The sequence below is a fragment of the Mus pahari genome, chromosome 8, assembly GCF_900095145.1.
Source record: "Mus pahari chromosome 8, PAHARI_EIJ_v1.1, whole genome shotgun sequence".
NCBI classification, from domain to species: Eukaryota; Metazoa; Chordata; class Mammalia; order Rodentia; family Muridae; genus Mus; species Mus pahari.
In genome coordinates, this window is record NC_034597.1 from 99418339 (window position 1) to 99443020 (window position 24682).

Consider the following 24682-nt stretch of genomic DNA (forward strand, 5'->3'; position numbering starts at 1 on the left):
ACTGTTTATAAAAACATCATCACTTTGAGAGAATAAAGAGATGTTTAGAGTATCATTGAATGCTATTAGAATGGATCATTCTAATTAGCAGAGTTGGTTACAGTATATCAAAACAGATTCTCAGATAGAAAATAATTCTGAATTTTTCATGACAAAGCTGGGTTTTAGAGAAACTTATTTTTTTATTGAAAATAAAATAGCATGGACAAATAAAACAGCAGGTGATACTTGTTTGGACTGGATTCCTAAACATGCCAAGAGGTGAGTGAGGAGTAAGAAGCAAAGAGAGACATTAAAAACCCAAACGAGCTGTGTGGCAGGACAGGTTGCCTTCCAGTGATACACACGTCTGAGCGCTAGAACAAGCCAGATGGCCTTTGTTCTAGCTGAGTCTGAGGAGAGCTTATACATTTAAATATGACACAAATGTTGATTTTTCTTATCCCCACGTAGATAACAGAAAAAAGCAAAAATACCCTAAAAAAATCAAATCACAGGTTTATTCACTCTTCTGCTCTACAGAATGAAGTTAATCTTTTCCTTCACATTCAAAACACTGTGATGAAACTAAGATTCTGGTGCAAAGGATGTTGCTGAATACTCAGCACAATGGCAGCTAGAACCTGTCACTTGCTATTCTGTTAGTTGATATTGGTAGCCAGAAATAAAATCCGCAAAGAAGAGCTACTGGGATAAATATGTTAACTAATTAATTTACACTAACCTTGAAAAATATCCAGAATCTGCAGTAATATTATTATTTGTGTGAACAGCATAAAATATATTTTAGAAGTTTCTGTCTAGAGATTCATTTCGAGAATTTAGTTGCAAGTCTTCATCAGAATTCTCTTTATTATTTCAAATAATGTTACTTTTCAAGCACATATTGATCTTTTAAATTTCATTTTATAAATGTGCATACAAGTTGAAATTTTACGTAATAAAGTTTAGAGTATACGTTAAATACAAAAGCGTTAATCTCTGTTCTTAAAAGGAGTTCTTGTGTTCTCCTAAGAAATAATAACCATTACTGGATTGGTACATGTATATCCTTCAAGACCAAACCCATTCATTCTCTGCTTTCCTTCCCTCCCTGTTTCTCTCCCTCCCTGCCTCCTTCCCTCTGCCTTTCCCCCCTCCACTCTTTTCTCTATGGAAATCCATTGGATGCTACACTGACATACAATACAAATAATGGCCAAGATGTATTCCTGTACACATTGGTATTCAAGGTAGAATAGTTCTTCAAAGCATAGATGAATGCTTACTAATTTGGTATTGAAATTGTCCTTAGCAAGGTTCAAATGCAACAGCCTACTGCAAAGATTACCCTGTAGTATCAAATTGTACATGTTCACTTCATTATTAACATTTGTACATTTTTTATTTTGATAGACAATTTTTCTGAAAAAGTAATTGTTCAAAGAATAAATGCATCTTTATCTTTGGTCAATATTTTACCTGTCTTTCAAAGAATATACATATGATATACACAATAACATTATCTAATATGTAAAGTTGTAGAGTATATTTACAATGATGTATATAAAGTAATGAGAAAGCTCATATTTATGATATATATATATATATATATTAATTTCATAGGTGAATAAATTTGAGTGATATTAATCAAATATGCCCACCATTGTAGAGTTCACAAATATAACAGTATTCTATGTTTGCTGTAATTCCGAGAGTAGCATACTAGATAAAAACATATACTTTGGATTATTTTTCTGATAATTGAATCAAAGCAACCACAAATCATGACTCACTTTTCTCAATACATAGGAGTGTTTAATTTCTCCCTTTAGAGGTCTATAATTGATTTAACTTTGACATCACAACCTTATGAAATAACTGTATTTTAATTTAGATATAAAAGGCATTGTAGGAAATTCCTGTTCATTACTGTCACACAAGTAACATGGAATCTAATTTGAGGAAATCTGAAATCCAGCTTTGCAGCTCTTACCCACGAAGCATGATCTAACAAAAACTAATGGAAGTCCTGATAGCTTTAGATTTTGGTAACGTTGATCAATGCTCATAACATCTCACTGTTATTACTGAAGAATTTTCTCACTTATAATTCTTGTTGGGTAGCATCACAAGGATATGTAATTTGTTCTAAGCACTTTGTTATGCAGAAGGAAAACAAACCAACACAGTGTTAAAACAAATATAGTATTTTAACAAGTACATTTATTGTAAGAATTTCCCCAAAGCATTCATAGATCACCAATAATAGTATATACAATAGTTTAATAATACATTTTAAGTCATGGAAAAATAGGTACTCCACTTCAAAAAAGAAGATGGTATTGTAATGTGAGTTTAAAGCTTAATGTGCTGTTACCAAATCATACATCTATCTGTGACATGTACTCTTGACAGCTGCTGCTTCACGTCTTATCATGGTATTCCTATGTTTTCAAACATTTGGACAAGTGTCTTCAGCTTTTTACACCCAACCTAGCTAAATAGTATTGAACTTATTATTAAGAACCTTAATTCTTGGAATAACTATTTGATCATTAATTTCATTTTGCAGTATCCAGATGTTTTTAAATAGTCAATTGTGTTTTCCTAAGTATTGTGAGAAAACATGCGCACATCATATCACTACTGATCAGTAGAGATCGAACAAGTATATTTGGTCATGTGAATGAAAGTCTTGGTTTTAATATCATTTGTGTATTATCCATTTCTATGTTTCCTAGAAAATAGCCGACAGTCGATGCAAATAGAAGCCCATGCATTATCCTTGTGGTGGGTTTCCTGCTGCAATCTATTCTAGTCTCTGTCACAGGGTGTCTCAAAAGTCCTTTCCCAGCAGAGCAGTTTGTAGGGACACCTAGTGGTGATAGTGGCTGAGCTCCTGTGCCAATGCTAAAAGCTTTCATTTATTTATTTGAACTACACAGGAGAATCTGGAATGTGGGTATAAATGCTTCATGCAAAATTGTTAAACATAGTTCAACTATATTCTGATACTTGGAGGTTTGACAAAATTTGTTTTAAATAGAGTACTATTTAGAATGAAATACTGCAAAACAGAACCTAACATCCTGTGTATATTGAGTGGGATTGTGAAAGTGTCACACACTAATACTCTAAAACAGATATCCTGAGATTTCAGCCTAATAACTGAGACAGTTCACAACCTATCAGAAATTATACTGCCTTAATAATCATTACAAATTAGGTTGCTGATAAGACTCAGTATTTTCATACTGAAGGTTTACAGCTATGATTGATATTAACTGTAAAATTAAATATTCACAATTTTAAAGAATAAAGTTGATTTTACACTTTAAAATAAAGTTCATGCATTGTTATGTAAGATTATAGGGTAAAGAGCTCAATAAAGAGATAGCAAGTGTTACTTTTAGGTGATTTTGTTTTTATGTACCTGAGCCCAGAAGCTGTCATTCTTATGACAGAATATGCAAACTTAATTTCATTCTAAGATTTTCATCAACTGACATCACAGATTACGTCACTCCTTTCTCCCTCGCAGAGCACCCAAACTTACGGAAATAAACACTGCTTCAAAAAAGTGTTTACGGCTTAGCTAGACTACATATACTCAGCATATTTATGTAGAAGAAATATTAAAATCATTAAATTTCCAAAAGGTTGAAATAATTCACTAACTCTATATAAGCCCTTGAAATTGAACATACATGGATGCTGTGAATAACTCTTTATAGACAAACACATAAAATACTACCCCTGGAATCTATTAATATCAATCGCGTTTAATCAGAGTATAACCACAGTAATTTCCTATCAATGAAAACTGAGAGACTTCTATTTATATTTAAAACATAATTTCAGAATAGAAAAAAGAAAAATGCACTTGCATGACCGAACTGGCCATCTACGACAGGATGAAGCGAATGAGCAGCCTGCTCTGGGCCCCTAACTCCAAGCAATTTTCCTTCGCTCCTTGTGAAGGCTGCAGGCCTTAAATTCTTAAACCATAAAACACATCCTATGACTATACAGACCTCCTTTAGGGGAGGAAGTTGTCTGGTTTCCTAGTAGAAGCCAGTCATACTTACTCTAGAGGTGATCAGCAGTTCAGCAGGTGACTCCTCAAGTAAAGTGTCATCAGACACTGCCTCTATTTCGGTTCTTTCCAGATTTCTAGTTCTCTTAGGGTATTCCCTTTCTCTCTGTTCAACCACTCCGACATACTTAGAAAAAGTGATTCTAAAAAAAAAAAAAAAAAAAAAAAAAAAAGGGGAAAATAACACACTCTTTATAGCTAGGATGAGCCACTCCCTCCAGGGTCCTTTACTGGAGACAACTCACTGCCACACAGACTCTTCCAAAGGGCAGAAGCATCTGGGCAAACGGCTACCGGTAAAAGTCATCTGTCCCTGATCTCCACCAAGCCTAACACTGTCAGGGTTATTTCCAGTCCTTCCTTTCCAAGAAGACGAGTGCACACTCCTACGCTCCAGTTGCGCACATGGTCCAAGACTCCTCTGTCTCCACGAATGTGACATCTAAGGGGGTTCTGGCTATGCCTCCAGAGCCCAGGGACGCCTTCGCCCTCGGCTGCCACCTACCGGCCACTGGGCGCCTGCTTCGCCCCGGGCCATCATGTCTGCTGCAGCTTGGCTCGCACCAGCGGCGCGACAATAAACAAGTGCCGCGGACCGGGCCCTGCACCCGCTACCCAGCAGATGTGACTGCTTTCTCAGATCCCATGGGAAAAGACGTGACTTTTTCTTAGTTTCTTTTTTTCCCCCCTTTCTTTCTTTTTCTTTCCTTCCTTCCTTCTTTCTTTCTTTCTTTTTTTTTTCTTTTTCTTTTTTTTTTTTTAGCTTCCAAGCTGCCAGGACATGCCACAGGCGTAGAGCAGCGCTGCTCCTACCCCCCTCGGACCCCTCAAAGGATGTCGGAGATAAAGAGTTGCAAATATTGAGGATCGTGCGCCGCATCTGGGGAGGGATAGCAAAAATCCGCTGCAAACCCCGGGAGCGGTGAAGCCGCCAAGAGGATGCGGGAGCCTTTCAAATACTAATTAGGGGCCGCGACTGCAGGTTTGCCTTAGGGACAGAGGCATCCAGGCTCCGGTGGTCGTGGCGTGTGGGGGAGAAGAGCGTAGCGGAGGAACCGCCGCCGAAGCAGCCCGGGGGCCCAGTACCACCTTCTCTCGCCCCCTCACTACCATGTACAGTGTGCGCTGCAAGAAGAAGGCGGGCGATGAACGCACACCCTCGAGCCCCACTCCTTCTGGTTCGTCCTGGGGCGTGCGACACTGACTAGGGGGGAATGTGGTGAAGACGCCGACCCGGAGAGGCTAGGGGGGAGGGGAGGGCGGCCCGCGCGAACCCAGGCCGGAGGGTGCCAAGAGCCCGAGGCGGCTGGAGGGGGCGGCTGCCATCGCTGGGTCGGAGAAAGTTGCCCCCAGTGCAGATGGGAACAGTAAGTACCGGCCGGGTCAGGGGGTACGGCGAGGGGGCCCTGAGATCTGGGGATCGCGCGTGGGAGCGATGGTGCGAGGGAGCGTGAGTGAGAGCGGGTGCGAGCGAGCGCTCGACCAGGCTGACCAGCACGTTGAGCAGGCGGCGGAGCCGGGCAGCCCGCTCCGCGTCCCCCTCCTCGGTCTCCCCACTTCCCCTCCCCACTGCGCCCTCCCCGCCCTGCCGGCTCAGGCTCCCAGCCTCAGCCGCGAGCTGCCTTTCCAGCGAGTCGCCGGCCGTCCCCTCCCCCACACCCCACACCCCACTACCCGCCCTGGCTACCGCGGAGAGCGCCAGGGAGAGCCCTTTGGGGAGCCCCGGAACCCGCGGTCGCCACCGCGGCGGCGGCCGGGGGCTAGCGGCGCGGCGTCCGGGAGCCGCTTCCCTCCGGCTGCTCAGCCTGCACGACTGGCAGCCTTCTGTGTCTGCCTAGGCTTCCAAAAATCGGTGCACACCCCAAAGAGGTGTTTTTCTAAAGGGGTCGCTAGGATGACTGGGCCCCTGAGATGTGAGACGGGGTAAGTCCAAGGTTTACTTTGCAAAAGAGGTTTTCTGTGTGTGTCTGGGTGGTATGGCGAAGTGGCTTTCTTTCCATCTCTTCCCTCCCCTTCTTCCTCCCTTTACCCTTCCTTTGCTTTGGGGCGGGGTGGGGGAGGGGGAGCCTCGCGTCCTGAAACTCCGGTTGCCTCTGCCCGAGCGGCGGTTCCAGCAGCTGTGCCCGGAGCCACCGGTCCGGCCTGGGTTTGGGCTCCAGCCGGAGCGGCTCCATGCTGCTTAATGCAGGGATACGGCAGGCGGTGATCCAGGCTCTAAATTCTTTAGGAGCGAACAAACACTGCCCCCCCCCGTCCCCGCCCTCTACCTTTTTTTTTTCTTTTTCTTTTTCTTTCTTTTTTTCTTTTCTTTTTTAATAAAACGAGGAGGTGTGATGCACCCACGATTTTACATCGGCGCTGCTTTTCCCAGTCAGTCTGTTAGCATTCCCAGCCCATTCAACTTTATTTTCTCAAATCTTCTGTCTCCTTTGATGGCTGGGGGCGACGGGGGAGGGGGCGAATGGAGAGGAGGTTTGGAAAAGGCTGTTCGACCCTGGCTAACCAGAACTGAATTAAAGTTGTAAACGTTCGAATTTAATACTGGCTGGACACAATTTACAATGGTCTCAGAGATGGGGAAGGAGGTGAATGGGGGCGGGGAAGCACCGCGAGGGAGGGGGAGGGGATCCAAACCAGCTGAATGGATGTGCACATTTGATCCAGCGGAGAACCCAGATTTCAAGGTAAACGTTTTGCTTTCATACTAGGGTGTTTAAAGCCCAAGCCTTCTGCTGTGCTGAGGGGAGGTCTGATATAATAGGGACATTTCTGTACTGTGGCTCCACCGATTGGTCTCGATCCGTCTGGGTAGCCAAATGTGAATGACTCGTAGCCACTTTTGCACATGTGCGTGCGAATGCAGACGCTCTGAGCCAGGCGGGTTGGTGCGACTTGGTGATCATGTGCAAGGTTTCCAAGCTTGAACCGGTGCTTCAGAAACCTCCTGACTTTACTTCTGGTTTGAGATTCTCATTAGGTTTCCGTAGGGAGGCAGGTGTAAGGTTGATCAGAGAAAAGGCATAGGTTCTCAGAACCCAACAGTTCTAGCTACACTCCCCAAAGCAACACTAGCACATTAAGCCCATTTATGTACATCCTTTACGGGTGTTTCTGTCATCCCAAAGTAGTAAGTCAAAAGAATCTCTCCAGTGACAAAAAGGAATGGAGGGAGGGTGCGAGGGACAGCACAGTGGTCTGTTGGGGAGATACTACTCAGTAAAACACTGACCTGTGACACTTGACTGGATTTTGTCTCAATCATTCAAGCTTTCTTTTCTGTGAGGAAGAAAAATAAGGGAGGGGACCATTGGCATTTAAATGTATTAAGCAACTTCAAAGATGGAGATGTTGGCAAGGTTCATTCCAAATCTTGCTCATTCAAAGGGGGTACTTTTGCATGCCATGGCAAACTGACTTGGAGCCCCGGTAATAAAGCCTTTGCCTCTGGTCTGTGATTTACTTTTAGCTGCTTCCGGGTAGGCAGTAGAAATGTCCTCTTTCAACTCACAGTATTCATAGTTGCTCTGAGATTGCGGATGCCTTTGCTGAGTTCTTTGTAATCCATCGTGCGGAACTGTTACAGTGGTTAAAGATGCGGTTTGGTAGCGTCGCTGGCATGATCAATGAGGAGAAGTGGTCACAGAGCGCTCTAGAAGAAGCGCTGCTAAGTGGCATGGTGCATACAATTAGGGCGTCTGATGTGCTTAATAGCTGTGGTGAAGTCCACCAGCAAATCGAAAACGTAACCCCCCCCCCCACACACACACCTCCATTCTCAGTGACCCGAGGACAACTGGTGATTTAAAAGCTTCTCTTGGCTCTTCTTGATGCCTGATCTTGCATCTTTTTGCCTCAGAAAAGTATTCTTTAGATTCCTACCCTTACATTTCTCATGGTTGTTTAAAATAGCCCCAAAGTATGGTGGCCACACGTTTGTCTGTAAAAACGGGAGGCCTTAACAGCAAACTGTTATCAGAAGCAATTTTTGGTAGAAAGCAAGGGGCAGGGAGTAAAGGTGAGATGGAGAATCTTTTTTTTTTTTTTTTTAAATGCTTGTTTGTTTTTTTTTTCCTTAAACTGGTGCCATGAAAGTGTACTGACAGCCATTTTATGTATATTTGTGGATTAGTTTGGATAGGAAGAAGTCAGAGAACAGTAACGCAGGAATTTATCAGTCTTTATCTTCTAAAGAGCAGAAAATTTGGTGGCGTGCTCATTAGAAAATAACATGAGACTTCAAACCAAACTGAATATCCAATTTTTGTACAGTCTGAAGGACATCAACATTCCACTTGGGCAAGGGAGGAGGTGCTATATATGTGTATATGCCCTGCTGAATTTCAGACAAAAACTATTGGGAATGAGAGACTTGCTGATTGCCCCCTTAAAATTTTTGTGTGATACTCTGTTATTTCCTTCTTTCCTCTCTCCCTTGCAGGAGGTAAAATGCACGTTTGCTGCCCCCCAGTAACTTTGGAACAGGACCTTCACAGAAAAATGCATAGCTGGATGCTGCAGACTCTAGCATTTGCTGTAACATCTCTCGTCCTTTCCTGTGCAGAAACCATCGATTATTATGGGGAAATCTGTGACAATGCATGTCCTTGTGAGGAAAAGGACGGCATTTTAACTGTGAGCTGTGAAAACCGGGGCATCATCAGTCTCTCTGAAATTAGTCCTCCCCGTTTCCCAATCTATCACCTCTTGTTGTCTGGAAACCTTCTGAGTCGCCTCTATCCCAATGAGTTTGTTAATTACACAGGGGCTTCAATTTTACATCTGGGTAGCAATGTTATCCAAGACATTGAGACTGGGGCTTTCCATGGGCTGAGGGGTTTGAGGCGACTACATCTAAACAATAATAAATTGGAACTTCTGCGAGATGATACCTTTCTTGGCTTGGAGAACTTAGAATACCTGCAGGTCGATTACAATTACATCAGTGTCATTGAACCCAATGCTTTTGGGAAACTGCACATGTTGCAGGTGCTTATCCTCAATGATAATCTCTTGTCAGGTTTACCCAACAATCTTTTCCGTTTTGTGCCCTTAACGCACTTGGACTTGCGGGGGAACAGGCTGAAACTTTTGCCCTATGTGGGGCTGTTGCAACACATGGATAAAGTTGTGGAATTACAGCTGGAGGAAAACCCCTGGAATTGCTCTTGTGAACTAATTTCTCTCAAGGATTGGTTGGACAGCATCTCCTACTCAGCCCTTGTGGGTGATGTAGTCTGTGAGACCCCCTTCCGTCTACACGGCAGGGATTTGGATGAAGTATCTAAGCAGGAACTTTGTCCAAGGAAACTCATTTCTGACTACGAGATGAGGCCACAGACTCCTTTAAGCACCACGGGGTATCTACATACCACCCCAGCTTCTGTAAACTCTGTGGCCACTTCTTCCTCTGCTGTTTACAAACCCCCCTTGAAGCCTCCTAAGGGGACCCGCCAGCCCAACAAACCCAGAGTGCGCCCCACTTCTAGGCAGCCCTCTAAAGACTTGGGCTACAGTAACTATGGCCCCAGCATAGCCTACCAGACCAAATCCCCGGTGCCTTTGGAGTGTCCTACAGCATGTACTTGCAACCTGCAAATCTCTGATCTGGGTCTCAATGTCAACTGCCAAGAGCGCAAGATCGAGAGCATCGCGGAGCTGCAGCCCAAGCCCTACAATCCCAAGAAAATGTACCTGACAGAGAACTATATCACTGTTGTGCGCAGAACAGACTTCCTGGAAGCCACCGGGCTAGACCTCCTGCACCTGGGTAACAATCGCATCTCCATGATCCAGGACCGGGCCTTTGGGGATCTAGGCAACCTGAGACGCCTCTATCTGAATGGCAACAGGATTGAGAGGCTGAGCCCAGAATTATTCTATGGCCTGCAGAGCCTGCAGTATCTCTTCCTCCAGTACAATCTCATCCGTGAGATCCAGTCTGGGACTTTTGATCCAGTCCCAAACCTCCAGCTGCTGTTCTTGAATAACAACCAACTGCAGGCCATGCCTTCAGGTGTCTTCTCTGGCCTGACACTTCTCAGGCTGAACCTGAGGAGTAACAGCTTCACCTCCTTGCCAGTGAGTGGAGTTTTGGATCAGCTGACTTCCCTCATTCAAATAGATCTACATGACAACCCTTGGGATTGTACCTGCGATGTGGTGGGCATGAAGCTGTGGATTGAGCAGCTCAAAGTGGGGGTGTTAGTGGATGAAGTGATCTGTAAGGCGCCCAAGAAATTCGCAGAGACCTACATGCGCTCCATCAAGTCTGAACTGCTATGCCCAGACTACTCTGATGTAGTGGTTTCCACGCCCACGCCCTCTTCCATCCAGGTACCATCCAGGACGAATGCAGCGACTCCAGCTGTGAGGTTGAATAGCACTGGGACCCCCGCAGGCTTAGGGGCTGGGACAGGGGCTTCCTCTGTGCCCTTATCCGTGTTGATCCTCAGTCTACTGCTGGTTTTCATCATGTCCGTCTTTGTGGCAGCAGGCCTTTTCGTGCTGGTCATGAAGCGGAGGAAAAAGAATCAGAGCGACCACACCAGTACCAACAACTCCGACGTGAGCTCTTTCAACATGCAGTACAGCGTGTATGGGGGTGGAGGCGGCGGCGGGGGTGGCCACCCACACACACACGTGCACCATCGCGGGCCTGCGCTGCCCAAGGTGAAGACTCCCGCGGGCCACGTGTATGAATACATCCCTCACCCCCTGGGCCACATGTGCAAGAACCCCATCTACCGGTCTCGAGAAGGCAATTCCGTGGAGGATTACAAAGACCTGCACGAGCTCAAGGTCACTTACAGCAGCAACCACCACCTGCAGCAGCAGCAGCCGCCGCCGCCGCAACAGCCCCAGCAGCAGCCCCCTCCGCAGCTGCAGCTGCAGCCTGGGGAGGAGGAGAGGCGGGAAAGCCACCATTTGAGGAGCCCCGCCTACAGCGTCAGCACCATCGAGCCCCGAGAGGACCTACTGTCACCAGTACAGGACGCTGATCGCTTTTACAGAGGCATTTTAGAGCCAGACAAACACTGCTCCACTACCCCTGCGGGCAGCAGCCTACCGGAATACCCTAAGTTCCCATGCAGCCCGGCTGCTTACACTTTCTCCCCAAACTATGACCTGCGACGCCCCCATCAGTATTTGCACCCGGGTGCAGGGGAGAGCAGGCTGCGGGAACCGGTGCTCTACAGCCCTCCGGGTGCTGTCTTTGTAGAACCGAACCGGAACGAGTACCTGGAGTTAAAAGCAAAACTCAATGTTGAGCCGGACTACCTCGAAGTGCTGGAAAAACAGACCACATTTAGTCAGTTCTAAAAACAAAGAAACTCTCTTGGAGCTTTTGAGTTTAGAACAAGCAAGCAAGCAGACACACTCAGTGAACACATTTGATTAATTGTGTCGTTTCAACATTTAGGGCGAAGTGCCTTGGCACGGGATTCTCAGCTTCGGTGGAAGCTAACCGAAAGGGTGTGCAATTTCCTCTTAATTTTACACGCGGGAAACATTTGTGTAAACTAGGCACATCACTTTCTCTTCTTGTCTGTGGGGGAAGACAGAAGGGCTTTCTGGAGGGCGATTTGCATCAAGAGTGACTTGTGGTCCCTTTGGCAGAGCTCTGAAGTTCTGAGGAGGGTGCTGGTGGAAGCAGCTTAGATTCTACTCATCCTTTTCCTCCTCTTGCCACACTCTCCTTCTCCTTAAAGCATTGGTTGAGAGATTAGCACACCCCAACGTTAATAGGAAGTTTGTTCTCTCTCACTTCTCCTCCCACCCCTCCCACCTTCCCCCTTAATCCTTTCCTTTGTTTTTAAAGGATGTGTTTGTATGCATTCTGGACGTCTGAATTTAAAAAAAAATCTTGTGATCCAGAAAGGCTCACTATAGATGTGGACAAATCATTAAAATTACAGAGCTATATGATCCATAATTGATTAGTCAAAATAACTTATTGATGAAATATACAAATATTTTATTGTAGCACCTATTTTTATATGCACATTTAGCATTCCTCTTTCCTTCACTATTTAGCCTATGATTTTCACAGAGGCGTTGTTGCACTGGATTAGCTGCATTTCCAAAACTAGAGTGATATCAGAAAGGCCTATTAAATATTTAAAGACATGGAGCACTTAATGGCGAAAGTCTTTAAAAGTACATAAAACCCATCCAATGGGACCTGAAATTAGAAAGAAAAAAAAAAAAAAAAAAAAAAAAAGAACAAAAACCCAGAAACTAAAAAATGAAGCTGATTGTATCCCAGTATATAAAAGGAGAAAAGATGGGGCAATGAATTGGTTTGTTCAATGGAGAAATGTGTATAAGTTTTTGGTTGTATCAGAGAAGTTTGAAAAATATTTTTATTAGTGAACCAAAATGATGTATTGATTTGACTACTATTGTAGCCGATTTTTTGATTGTGTAACCAAACCCAGTTGCATTTGTACAGATCCACGTGCACTTGCACTTCAGAAGACCAAATGATGGGCTGTACAAGTCTCTTTATGATGTCTTTATCCCTCTGGGCAGATGCTAACGGCAAACAGGATCTCTGTAAGACAGAACTACTATTGTGACAGTCTCATATGTATCCCAGCACATGTAATTTTTTAAATAGTTTCTGAATAAACACTTGATAACTATGTCAACTTTGAGGGATTTAAGTAATGATTCCTTGAGATGGTGGAACCACCCTTATTCACACTTTAGGAACTAGTAGCTATTTTCATCCTAGTAAGTATAAGTTACCCCTAATTATAAAAATTTCAATGTATGTACGCTCATGCACACACATACATAGAATTTACTCCTTTGTTGTTTCAAAAAATTATGATTTTTTTTCTGAATGTCACTGAACACATTTATTAATGATATTTTAATTGTATGTTTCCTCACTGGAGTGTGATTCTAGTACATGCATGGATCATGGTAAGTAATATGTTAATTCTCATTCTTCTTACCCAGTTTTATATTTGCCCTATCCAAGCTGTATCTGCAGCCTGAAGACTTTCATATCTTAACTTGTGTGGAATTGTTCATCAATTTAGAGGGATACCTTATCCAAAGATGATGGATGTCATAAACGTTTAGGATGGTTGTGGGTATGAGCTGTGCACCTCTGCAAAAAGTCTTTCCCATGAATTTATCGGAGCATTTACCCAGAGGAAGTCTTTGGCTCAGTCTGAAACTCAGAAAGCAAGCAGCCCTTCATTGCTACTGTTGTTTCTCTGCTTGGGCTCACCTAGAATGTGGGCAATAGCAAGGGCTGTTTATGAACTTCCTGTTTAAGGAACAATGGCCATGGCATCCTGCCACCAAGAGGCAGCATTCACCCATGAGTAAATTGACAGTAACTACTCTAATTCAGATTAAAATGGTGGAGACAGCTTTCCTGAAGAATTATTTTTTAAAAAATGAAATAACTCCAATGCTACTTTCACCAAGAGCAGAGAGCTATCCACTCTCCACATTGGCTCTCCCAAGTTATGGTCCCAAAGGAGAGAAAGAATAAGCTTAGTAGTGCTACAGTATTATCACGGAAATAAAACCTTATCTCAGATTCTTCATCTACCTCCTCTACTCTAGATTCAAGGATTTAAAACGAACAAAAACAGCAGTATTTCACATTGATGTGATTGGTAATTCTTCTTTACAGACTGTGGGTTCCCCCCCCCCCCCGGAGAGTGCTACTATTACTTTCCCACTCTTTTACATTCAAATATGGTAGTATTTTATAAATGATAAAATGCTGATGCTATTTAGAAGCCTCCATGTAACAAGTCTTTTTATCTTAAAGTCATAAATAATCAACATCAAGGCATATGGCTGAACAATACAATTTCCAAAGAAAATTTATTAACATATTTTCATTTAACATTTTTTTAAATCAGCACTAATTCCTGTGATCTCCTTTGATAATTCTTTCTTTTATTTTTGCTATCATACAACCTTAAGTTTTTTAGAATACTATATTTTATAAAACAGAAAAGTTGAAAAGTATGTGCATTCTTAACAAAGGTTACTTTAAAATCTGTTAGTGTTTACCAATTAAGAGGTTAAAATAGATTAATCTTCAATTTGTTATGTTGGAAAAACATTGTTCAGAATCATATTGCCAAGAATACATGGAAAGCATCTTTCTCCTTATATCTGCTTCAAACAATACATTGCCATGAACAATAGAAGCTTAAATTTGTATATTTGTGTATTTTGTTTTTGATGTTTAATCTTTATCATGATAATTTATTAAATTAGATGTGAAGTGGTATGTGATTGGGTTCTGGGGCCCTGCAGATACTTCCCATCAGAAATTGGAGACCAGTCTGCTTTGCTTCAGTCACCAAGTAAAATCTGGATGCAAGTTAGGCTTACATTTTGTGGTTATTCTTTTAAATATGTTGCATAATCTAATGTAAATATCCTTTTAGGTAGATATAAATATTATTTTTATTTTTTCTGCTTATAATGTAAAAACTGCAATGGTCTTAGATAAGTCTTTCCCATATTTGCATACTGATAGAAAAGTCACTCATTGAGTTATTTATAGGTATTTTCATTTAAATATTGGCATGAGTGTGTGAAACAAATCTTCAATGGGTCTTCATACCTATTTGCCGTCATGTCTATGCTACATATGTCATTTCTGTTTCCTATATACTTTTTCCTTAACCACAAACAGGGAAATCATACTTGGAGACAGAGAAAATGCACACATACATGAAAACAATGACAAGATTTTCACCTTACACATTGATGGTATTCTTGAAATTCAGTTGTATTTTTGGCAAGCAACTCGGATTATTACATATTATTTTCTTTCCTTAATCAGCCACAGTTTTTCTTCTTCTTACATCTCCGTCTCTTTCATTTCCTCTCTTATTTTATTTATTTATTTGTGCATGTCTTTTTAAAGTAGTTATTGTTGTTGTCCGGTACAGAAAGGGACTGAGTAAAATTTATTTAGTTCTTGTCTGAAATGCCAAAACTGGCCATTCAATGTTTCTTGTTTCCCAGATCATAGAACTACATATTACAGAAAATAAAAGCAGAACTCAAATAGACTTTGAATTCGGTTTGAAGCATGTTCTTGTCCTTTTAAGTCAAAGTTAAAATATTTGCTGGTGTAAAAAGGTTGTTGCAACTATATTTTTCTAAGAATAAAATTTTAATGAAGTCAAGCTGGAAATAGTGAAAGAACTCCTTTAAATACTATAATCCAGGCACATTTAATTACTTGACTTTAAAAGGGAAAAAATGTTATAAATGTGTTAACTAAACTTTCATCCAATTAACTATTTACCTTTAGTTCTAGAAGGACGTAAGGATTTCCAGCATTTTGCAATGCAGAATCATGACAGTTTCACTAAATTAGCTGTATAGTTATGTGCCTAAAATAATTTATTTTGTATATCCAATATCTTATATTTATTTATATTCTCTTGAACAAATTCATCTTCCCCTAATTTTAAATGAATGCTAATGTCGTCCTACAACTGCAGTGCCCATATAATATGTCCATGAAAGTATGTCACCATGTATGACGTGAAACAGCAGATGGGCTATGAATCATTGCATATTCAATTTTCCTGTAATGCTCCTTTGGAATTTCGAATTAAACATTTATGTTTTGTGCTTTGAAGAATTTTAGATTGGAAAGAAAGGACTGTGATGTAATATGTACAAGAGACTAATGTTTTTTCTTCTTCTTTTGTTTTCATTAGACCATTTGGCTCAAAAGTCACAGATCAAATATATCTAACGGTAACTATACTGATATTAAAATGAATACTTTTATATACATTTCTAAGGAGAGTAACTTTTAATTTAAGAATTTGAAGTGGTGTAGTTTATTTCTTATAAAATGTTGTTGAAGATCAAAATACAGATATTTAACTGAGAATCAATGTAATACAAATGTTGTCATTAGACTTTCTACAATTCTGAGAAAATAAAAACATATAAATATATTGCATATTGCGAAGTATGTCAGACATAATTCTATTAAATATCATAATGCCATTTACTATAAGAGGGATTATCATGAAACTATGTTAAAATAAAATTGTCTAAGTGGGTAATAATCAGTAAACCTAAGCAAATATTGTATATTTCTAGTGTAAATATACAGATATGTGGGTAAAACTTAGATGTATTTGTGAAACTTGAAGTTTTGAACCAGTATTTGATGGATATTTTTAATTTAAAATGTTCATAGAAGGAGCCATGGCTCACTTAAAGCTCACGGGATGCAGGATGCTTTACACATGAAGTTATTTCAGTTTAATTTATATTTAGTGTAATAACTCATTATCAAATCAAATTTATAATTATACATCTATGTACAAGAATTAGTGGTTTAGAAAATGAATATTTTTAACTTTTGCTTATAAATCATTTTTACTATCAATGACAATTTCTAGTGTTCTCAACTTATATACTTTAAAAGACAATTTTGTATAGTTCATTGACAACAAAGTTTCATATTGACACCAAACTTGCTGTATGTTTGCAGTGTGGTAACTGTGCATTTTAATAAAATTCAAAAGATAGCATTAAACCCAATTTAATTGTTTAGCAATATGTTCCTGAGATACCTTATTGTTTTGATCAGCAATTTTACACATAGGAGTAGTCACCTTGTCTCACTGTATCTTTTACCTGTTTATCTTTTGCAAGATCTGTAACCAAGGTTAGATAGACACATGGAAAGAGTATCATTGCTGTTTTTAATTCTTGCAATGAGAATCATTCTCTGCCTCCCATTTTTAAAAAAGGAAGTTAGTATAGCTCTGTAATTAACTAATTAATATCAGTCATATTAATTCAACCTCCTTGTGTTAAAACAAAAGTTACTCCATTCCATGCTGATTAAATACTAAGCTAGCAAGACAGTGTGAAAAAGGGGATGTGGATTTTAAATTGTCACTAGAGGCTTGTCACTTACTGATGATCACCATGTATGCATAGAATCTTTAACAAGTAAAAGCTGTTGTTAATGCATTCACATGACACACTTGCTTTAATATATGGTCCCCACTGTGCTTTATCATATACTCCATCGTACTTTAATAAACAGTAATTAATGCAATGGGAGATCTACAAGCTAAGTTAATAAAAAATCTGGGATTTATTTCATCAGAACAAACTAATTTGTTTTTCTAGACAAACTGGAATTCGATTTGCTTATCTTTTGGACTAGTGGAGTATCTTTCATAGAGTCTTAACCTAGCAGTTTAACATAATGTTATATTATCTGTTAAGCTATAAGAGTATTTGAATTTCAAACATGTTTAAATAAAATTTTCCCCTGTGATATAGAATATATGTGGCAATGTTATGGATTTGGAGGTCTTGCTCTGTGGCTTGTCAGAATACATTGACCAGGTACTTGAAGTGGCAGAATTATTAGGTTCATAACCTAAAGACATCCAAATTAAATGTAAGAAATGTACCTCTATTCTAAAGTATTGATGTTATGCCAGAAATGCATGAGTGTCAAGGTTACCTATTAAAAATTACTTGGAGTCTCCCAAAGATGAAACGTAATTTAAGTTATTTGTGGCATGATTGGGCTACTACATATTCACATCGTCCTAAGAAAAGCTGCAGTAGTTATTTGGAGTTAAATTTTATTTCCATAGAAAATTATTACTACATCATGTACTGTTTGCTTCTTGCAGAATGTTCATGTTCTGATTGCTCGAAGAGAGTATTAAAGGCCAGCTCAACAAAAACCAACAAAACAAAACAAAACCAAAAACAAAAACCTCAAATATCAGCTGAAATAACAATGTCTTTGAGGATGAAAGAGATAACTAAGCAAACTTATTTTTTTATAATTAGAGTGCAATTAAAAATATGATTCAGAAGTGCCAATAATGATGTCAATGTATTTGAACATAATAATAGTGCATTAAATACATATTTTTGATTAAGTAGCAGCTTATTTTGCTGATAATTTGAGTTGGTTGTACACCTCCCAAAATATCAAATAATGTGATGAAACCCACAAGGACTTCATGGGTTCCTTACTGTTTTTAAAGTTTTTCTCTAAGAATATAAAATTAGCATATAATGTACAATATTTTAAAAATCTACCTTTAATACTTTTCAGGCAAAAATATATTTATTATGTAAGTGTACTCTGGATATGATATTTGTTTTTACTATCAACTTGAATCATATGATCATAATTGCTCCCTTCCTTGAATGTTAACTAAGTCGTGCCACAAATAATGATATTATATTTACAATTCTTTAATATTATTTCAAGCAACACGATAATCAATGACTAAAATGTATAATTATGTTTCTAGAATTCAGAATTTTTCCCCTCTGGTGTGTCTTTTGCAACATTGGTTAAAAAGCCCTAACTAATTTATTTTTTAAAAAGGAAAATAATTAAATCAGTTATCTCAGCTATGATCCTAATTTAGGAACAATAATTGATTATCATTGGTCCTGGAATGATTCCTCTATATATGGCATGATAATATTTGCGGATGAAATCATCTTCATTTACTGCAATATGTAGGTATATTTGTTTTAAAAGTTACTTCACAGTGCACTTTCAATTAAGTGTCCATTTCTAGATAGTTTAAAATGGTAACTTGCAATTTTTTTCAGTGCATTTTCTTTTTAGTTTTGAATATAAACCTGCCCATTAAAATGTCATTTTGAACTTTTAGTATAATTTAAATCTACATTTTCATTCTTTCTTTTAGAAATGAGTGTGCATTTAAAGTAGATGATGATTGGTTTTTTCATACTTTTTTTTTTTTTTGCATTCAAAATTTGGGAAATGTATTTCAGGTGACTTCCATTGTGATTTCGATTCAAATAATAATGACAAAAAAAAACCTCTTGCATCTTTGTAGAATTAAATCAAAGATACAATAAATATATTATACAGCATTTCCTATTTTAATATACAGAGGTAGATAAATACTCTTCTATAATGACTAGTAATCTGTAGGGCTGTATTCCAGGTTTTTATTTTGAAAAATTGCATTATCAGAATAATACTGAAAAAAAGACCTCATTAGTTTTAAATATTGTAGCTAGTGTTATTTCCTCATCTTAATTACAATCTCATACATTTCTCCAATGCCGTCAGATCCCTACAGAATTTTACAGAGGGCTTTAATAATTAGAATTTTGAGTAGTAACTATGGCAAGTATATTGCAGGTATAATAATTAAATAATTACCTAATTTATTAAGGAACAGAATCATGCATGAGGTGATGCAAGTTAACTCATTAATAAAAGAGTATTAGTGGATACTAACTTGTACTATCTTATACAAAAATTGTGGCTTTATTTTACATAAGAATTCACTGATTTTATGTAGAACATAACTTTTCTTTTTGGTTAAATGATCCAGAATCATCTAGCTATATAGGAATGCAACTCTTACTGTCACATTTAGTATATATTATTTTAAAAAAGACAGTAGAGGAAAGTGTATTAATGGGGTTAGATGTATCTGTCACTGAATCACCTTCCTGTGTCTTGCATTTACCTGGCTGGCAATCAAAAAGTAACCAAATGCTCAGTGAGAGATACCTGCAGAACAAATGCTCAGTGAGAGATATCTGCAGAACAAATGCTCAGTGAGAGATATCTGCAGAACAGTTGGATTCAGTGAGTATCAAATACTTCCTGAGTTACCCACCTCAGAATCAATCTCAGGGTCAGATACATTGTTAATAATATTAAGTTAGAATTGAGCTTGTTTGTACTAGAATAATAGAAGTCCTGTTCTTTTCTAGCAAAATTGAGGTCCTGGGATGGGGGTCCTCAACACCCCCCCATCACTCTACTCCCCAACACATTGAGAGAGACAGAGACAGAGACACAGAAACAGAGAGACAGAGACAGAGAGAGACAGAGACATGCAGAGACAGACAGAGAGGCAAACAAAGTAAATAGACATAGATAATTTTTAGAAAATACTGAAGACAATATTAATGGATTTTTTAATAGATTGTAACTTAGGAAATGTTTCATATTTGCCTCGATTTTTATCCACATGAAAAAGGTAAAGGAAATGGAAATAAAAATAAGGTACACAGACCTAAAATTATTCTTCTAGTCTTGTAATTATTTACTTTTGTTTGTTAGTGTAATTTCTGTTTTGCCATTACATTATTATTATCTTAATGTTAGGAACATGTTGCAGCAGAGAAGCTGGTGAAGCAAGGGAAATTTTGGCATTGTCAGCACATTGTGCTCCTGTTGTTTTGAGCCTGGTGAGGTGTTTATCTATTTAGAAATCCTTTCTGGACAGTGTGTATTGCCCACGGCTATGATAAAATCAGTTCATCTTTTTAATGAGAATGTTACCTCCAGGGAAAAAGCAATTCAGAAGGAGTAGTACATTCCTCAGGGCAGTTGTTTCACAGGGACATTTTTTTTTTTCTCTAGGACTGACAGCATGCATATTTCAGTAAGGAATGCTAATATTTTAAAATATTGCGTTTTGTTACAATGTTCCATGACAACAGGAAAGAGTATTGGGGAAATATATACAGTTATATTTTTCCCAATTATTTTACATAGATCAGTCATCATTCATGAAACTTTGGTGAGAATTTCAGCTAACTCCATATTTAAAGAAAATAGAATTATTTACATGTAACTTACATGCTTGGTTAAACAACAGAAAACAGGGCACTTTACTGAATAGTAGTGCTTGAATTGCATAATGATTTATAAACAGCACTATTTGTCATTAAGATTTTTTTCTTTAAAATATGAGCATTGTTTTGTTATTTTTTCCATGCAAACTTTCTTAATTTTGATATTCAGGAGCAATTGAATGATGAAGTAATTTTTTGCTGTCATCCCTTAAAAGTTTTGCGAATTTGTGAGTTGAGTCTGAACTATAGTTTCCTGCAACATCCTCTCCTGCTTCAGTAGGACACTAAGGTTACTACATTTCAAAATTTGGTCAACTCTTTTAACCGTTATAAAGAATATTGAAAAACTAAATTTAAAGACTTTGTTTTGAATACCCGTTTTGTTCATGTTTAGAAACTTTAGCTACTGCCTAAAAGCATCAGTTATATACAGAACGCTAACACACTGAAACAGGCTGCTGTTGCATTGTTGTGGAAATTCCTATACAAAGTTACTTCATTTCATAAAAACGTATTATCACTAATATTACCAAAATATTTCAGTAGAAATCTCAAAAGAAAATGAAAACTACATTACATATAATGAACAAAAGTCAAGCAGGTTCCAAAATTAGTACATCGAAATGCAAGTTAGACTTTTATATTTAGGAATGATATTTTTTTAGTATCTCTTCTCTTAGTATCAAATTAATTTCCTATTCTTATCGATTGTACAATTTCATTTTTATTGCTGTTGTAAAAGATAAAATTTTATTTGCTATTTGAAATAAAATACAACTTGATTATTATTTAAGTCCTGTACTTGTTTATAGAACTGAATTACATATATTCTGAAATAATATCAATTTATCCCAGAAATGAATTTCACATATTAAAAAAAAAACAATCATTTGTGTTTAGTGTGGAATCCACATCTTAAAAGAAATTTACTTAATCTTCTATCAAATACATGTATTTTATTTACCAAGTGGTTCCATGAACAATTTTGAGCTGCAGACTTCTTTTGGCCTTCTTTTCCAAGGTGAAGGAATTGATATACATAAGTTTTTAGTAGCTGAAGTTATAATTTCTGTTTTGACAATAAAAGAAAAGATAGCATTAGGAAATAGTGGAAAATGCCATACTATACTGAATCATCCTCCTAATACTTTTGTGAGGCAGCTTTATCTTGGAAAGCAATTATGTAAATAGATTCACAAATTTAATATTTTGCTCAAGGATGAATAAATATAATCAATGTTTTTATTGTTAGATATCAATTTAAGAATGTTATAACATGTGTCATACTGAACCCAATAATATGTTATAAGTAATACTAAAGACAGCATACCTTCAAAAATGTCAAAAGGAGAAAATCATAAGGATGTGATATTTAAACTAATGAGAAAAGTAATTTCTGAGGTATGGCGCAACCTATGTCTGTTTCTATCTACATTTTTTAGAATGGGGGTTATATTAGTAATTTGAATGTTCACACTCTCAGATATCCACTAATTTTAACAAAGTTTGAAATAGAAATTAATTTTAAGATAGCTTATAATACAGCAAATAGTAAAATCAAAGATATTAAAAAGTATTTTTGCACATTCTTGAATGCCACTACAGAAAAATTCTAAGTATAATAATGCAAAACGCTTTGTTTCATTTACTCTTGTCTTTATTTCCACTACCGAGTAAGATTAATTCAAATTTGAAAACATTTCTGTGGAACAGGAAATGTCATGTCTGATGCGGATGAAATGAGGTGAATAGGATATTCAAATTGTAGATATAAGAAAACAAGGACAAATTTAAAATAATGTACCTTAAGTTAGCTTTAAAGAATTACACATTTAATACCTATTAGGCAGTTCATGATCAGAATATAAAATTTGCATTAAATTTTTTAAATACTTAGTTCTATTGTACTGTAAAATTTTAGCACTAGTATGAATTTTTATGCTGAAATATAGGATGTGCTAGATTAAATTTCATCTTGAGGACATTTTCTCAAAGAAATCACATTACTGCTACGCTTTTCCTCTAGAAGTCATTCTGCATTTAAAGCCCAAAGTATGGCCTTCCACCTGACCTGGACCCTATTGCACTGCGTGTATGAGTGCAACAAAGGATTAGGCGATTATAAAAATTAATGTAATTTTTTTCACCAAGTACTTATTAAATCAGAACACATATACATATATGAAGATTTCTGTCTTTTTCTATTGAAAATGTTAAGGTTTTATAACTGAAATGATAGAATTTCAGAATTCGTTCACTATTTGAGGTTTGGAGTATAGTATTTTCTCAGGTTTTGTGTACCCCAATATATATAAAATATTGTTACAAAATTGTCTATCCATGAATTATTCATATGAGTTATTTTTTGTAATTTGTCTAAGAATGTTTTATACTATATTGTTATAATGCCCATCTATAATTTTTATAATTCATACATTTTAACACATTTGCTTCTGTTTTAAGTTATTTCTTTTATATTCCTAATATAATTCTACATATATTTCCTCACAATATTTTGCCAATGAGTGATCCAGATAGAATTCGGCTTTTAAACCACACAGAATACAGTAATTTTGTGTATATTTATGTGGGGAAATCAAAATATTTTACAGCATGCATATTTGTAAATGGTGATGATCTATAATTTCATGAAATGCTGTATTATATATAGTATCATTGTTTAAGTTGTTGACATAACTTTGAGATCTGTTTCTTTTAAATATTTAAATAATTCTACTTGTTATATTTGTGAGCGTCACTGGAACTCCTAACACATAGGCAAACAGAAGTAGCAAGTGATACACCATCACGTCATTAGACGTATTGAACTTTTTGGCCTTGATTATAATTTGAAATTTATCCCTCTGGGAACCTAAAACACTGACTAACCATTTGTTCATTCTGTTGATTCAGAGAAGTGCTACTACTCTGATGTTGGAACCTCTTGATGACGATATTTTGAGGTTAAAAATTTAATTGTAATCCTCCAAATAATTATAGACTGTGTGAGAATAATAGTAAGAAAGATTCCAGAAGAGCAAATTTAGCCCCAGATTGAAATATTTTAGATAAGACCTTGCACGTGAAATGGAGTGGAACAATCCGACTGGCCGCGGAAACAAAGCCCCAAAGACAAAGACTCATGTCTTTGTTCATTACATTTGCAACTTCGCTTAGGAAAACATTAAAAACTGTGGTGATGAGAAATTTTGAAGATGTGAACAAAACAATAATTAGAAGGATGTTTTAACCAAATACACATATGTAAGTAGTATAAATTATGGTCCATTAAAAGGAATACCTACCTGTACTCCCCTCAATTTTACTACAAAGAAAATCAAAACTGGACTATGTTGATGATTCACCCTTGTTTCTATAAATTAAAACAAATTTAATCTGAAATTACTCTGTTTTAGAAACCAGTAAATTAGAAATTGCCTTAGTTTTCTTTCTATTGCTGTGATAAAGATGACCAAAAGCCATAGGAAACGTAGTATTTCTGCTTACAGCTTATAACCTATCTATCCAGAAGGAAAATCAGGCAGGAAAGGCAGGAACTGAAGCTTACAAACCAGGACGATTTGCCCAAGGATAGCACTGCCCACAATGGGCTGGATTCTCCACATCAATTATTAGTGAAGAAAATTCTGTAGTATAGGCTTGTGTATATTCCAATAGGGTGAGGTATTTTCTCAGTTGAGGTTTCAACATACATATAGCCCTAGTTTGTGTCAAGTTGAGGAAAACCTAACCATTAAAACAATTATATACATATATATGCAACTCTCTCTCTGTACACACATAAATATATGTATATATATATATATATATATATATATATATATATATATATATATATATATATATAATGTATATATGTTAACATCCACACAAATTTGCCTGGTATAAGGTTGGGAATCCTATACTTAGATGCTATAAACAATTCAGCTCATGTCATGA

At 37.8% G+C, this 24682-nt stretch overlaps 1 protein-coding gene and 1 long non-coding RNA gene across 5 annotated transcripts in view; one reads left to right on the plus strand and one right to left on the minus strand.

Moving 5' to 3' along the window:
- The window catches only part of LOC115064565, a 111314-nt gene extending 107102 nt beyond the window's left edge, over positions 1 to 4212 (minus strand). Inside the window, exon 1 of the long non-coding RNA XR_003844406.1 lies at positions 4071 to 4212. This is a non-coding gene — a long non-coding RNA (uncharacterized LOC115064565). The remainder of the gene's footprint in view (positions 1 to 4070) is intronic.
- A 410-nt stretch (positions 4213 to 4622) lies between these two features.
- On the plus strand, positions 4623 to 12723 carry Slitrk5 (SLIT and NTRK like family member 5). 4 transcript variants are annotated; one of them, XM_021203731.2, is made up of 2 exons: positions 4623 to 5445; positions 8517 to 12723. In XM_021203731.2, exon 2 carries the CDS (start codon positions 8525 to 8527, stop codon positions 11396 to 11398), a length of 2874 nt encoding a protein of 957 aa, XP_021059390.1. In that variant the 5' UTR covers positions 4623 to 5445; positions 8517 to 8524; the 3' UTR covers positions 11399 to 12723. The 4 variants fall into 4 exon arrangements, with proteins under 4 accessions (XP_021059390.1, XP_029397661.1, XP_029397662.1 ...); XM_029541801.1 differs by having other exon boundaries at positions 4623 to 5256; positions 8517 to 12308; XM_029541802.1 differs by lacking the exon at positions 4623 to 5445 and adding an exon at positions 5723 to 6001 and having other exon boundaries at positions 8517 to 12308.
- Positions 12724 to 24682: the final 11959 nt, after the last annotated feature.

Bases quoted from the DNA above. Each gene is read 5' to 3' on its own strand.
- Slitrk5 (XM_029541801.1), top strand. From the start codon at position 5,190: ATGTACAGTGTGCGCTGCAAGAAGAAGGCGGGCGATGAACGCACACCC. The intron at 5,257-8,516 runs GTTCGTCCTGGG...TCTCCCTTGCAG, and splicing joins CTCGAGCCCCACTCCTTCTG to GAGGTAAAATGCACGTTTGC.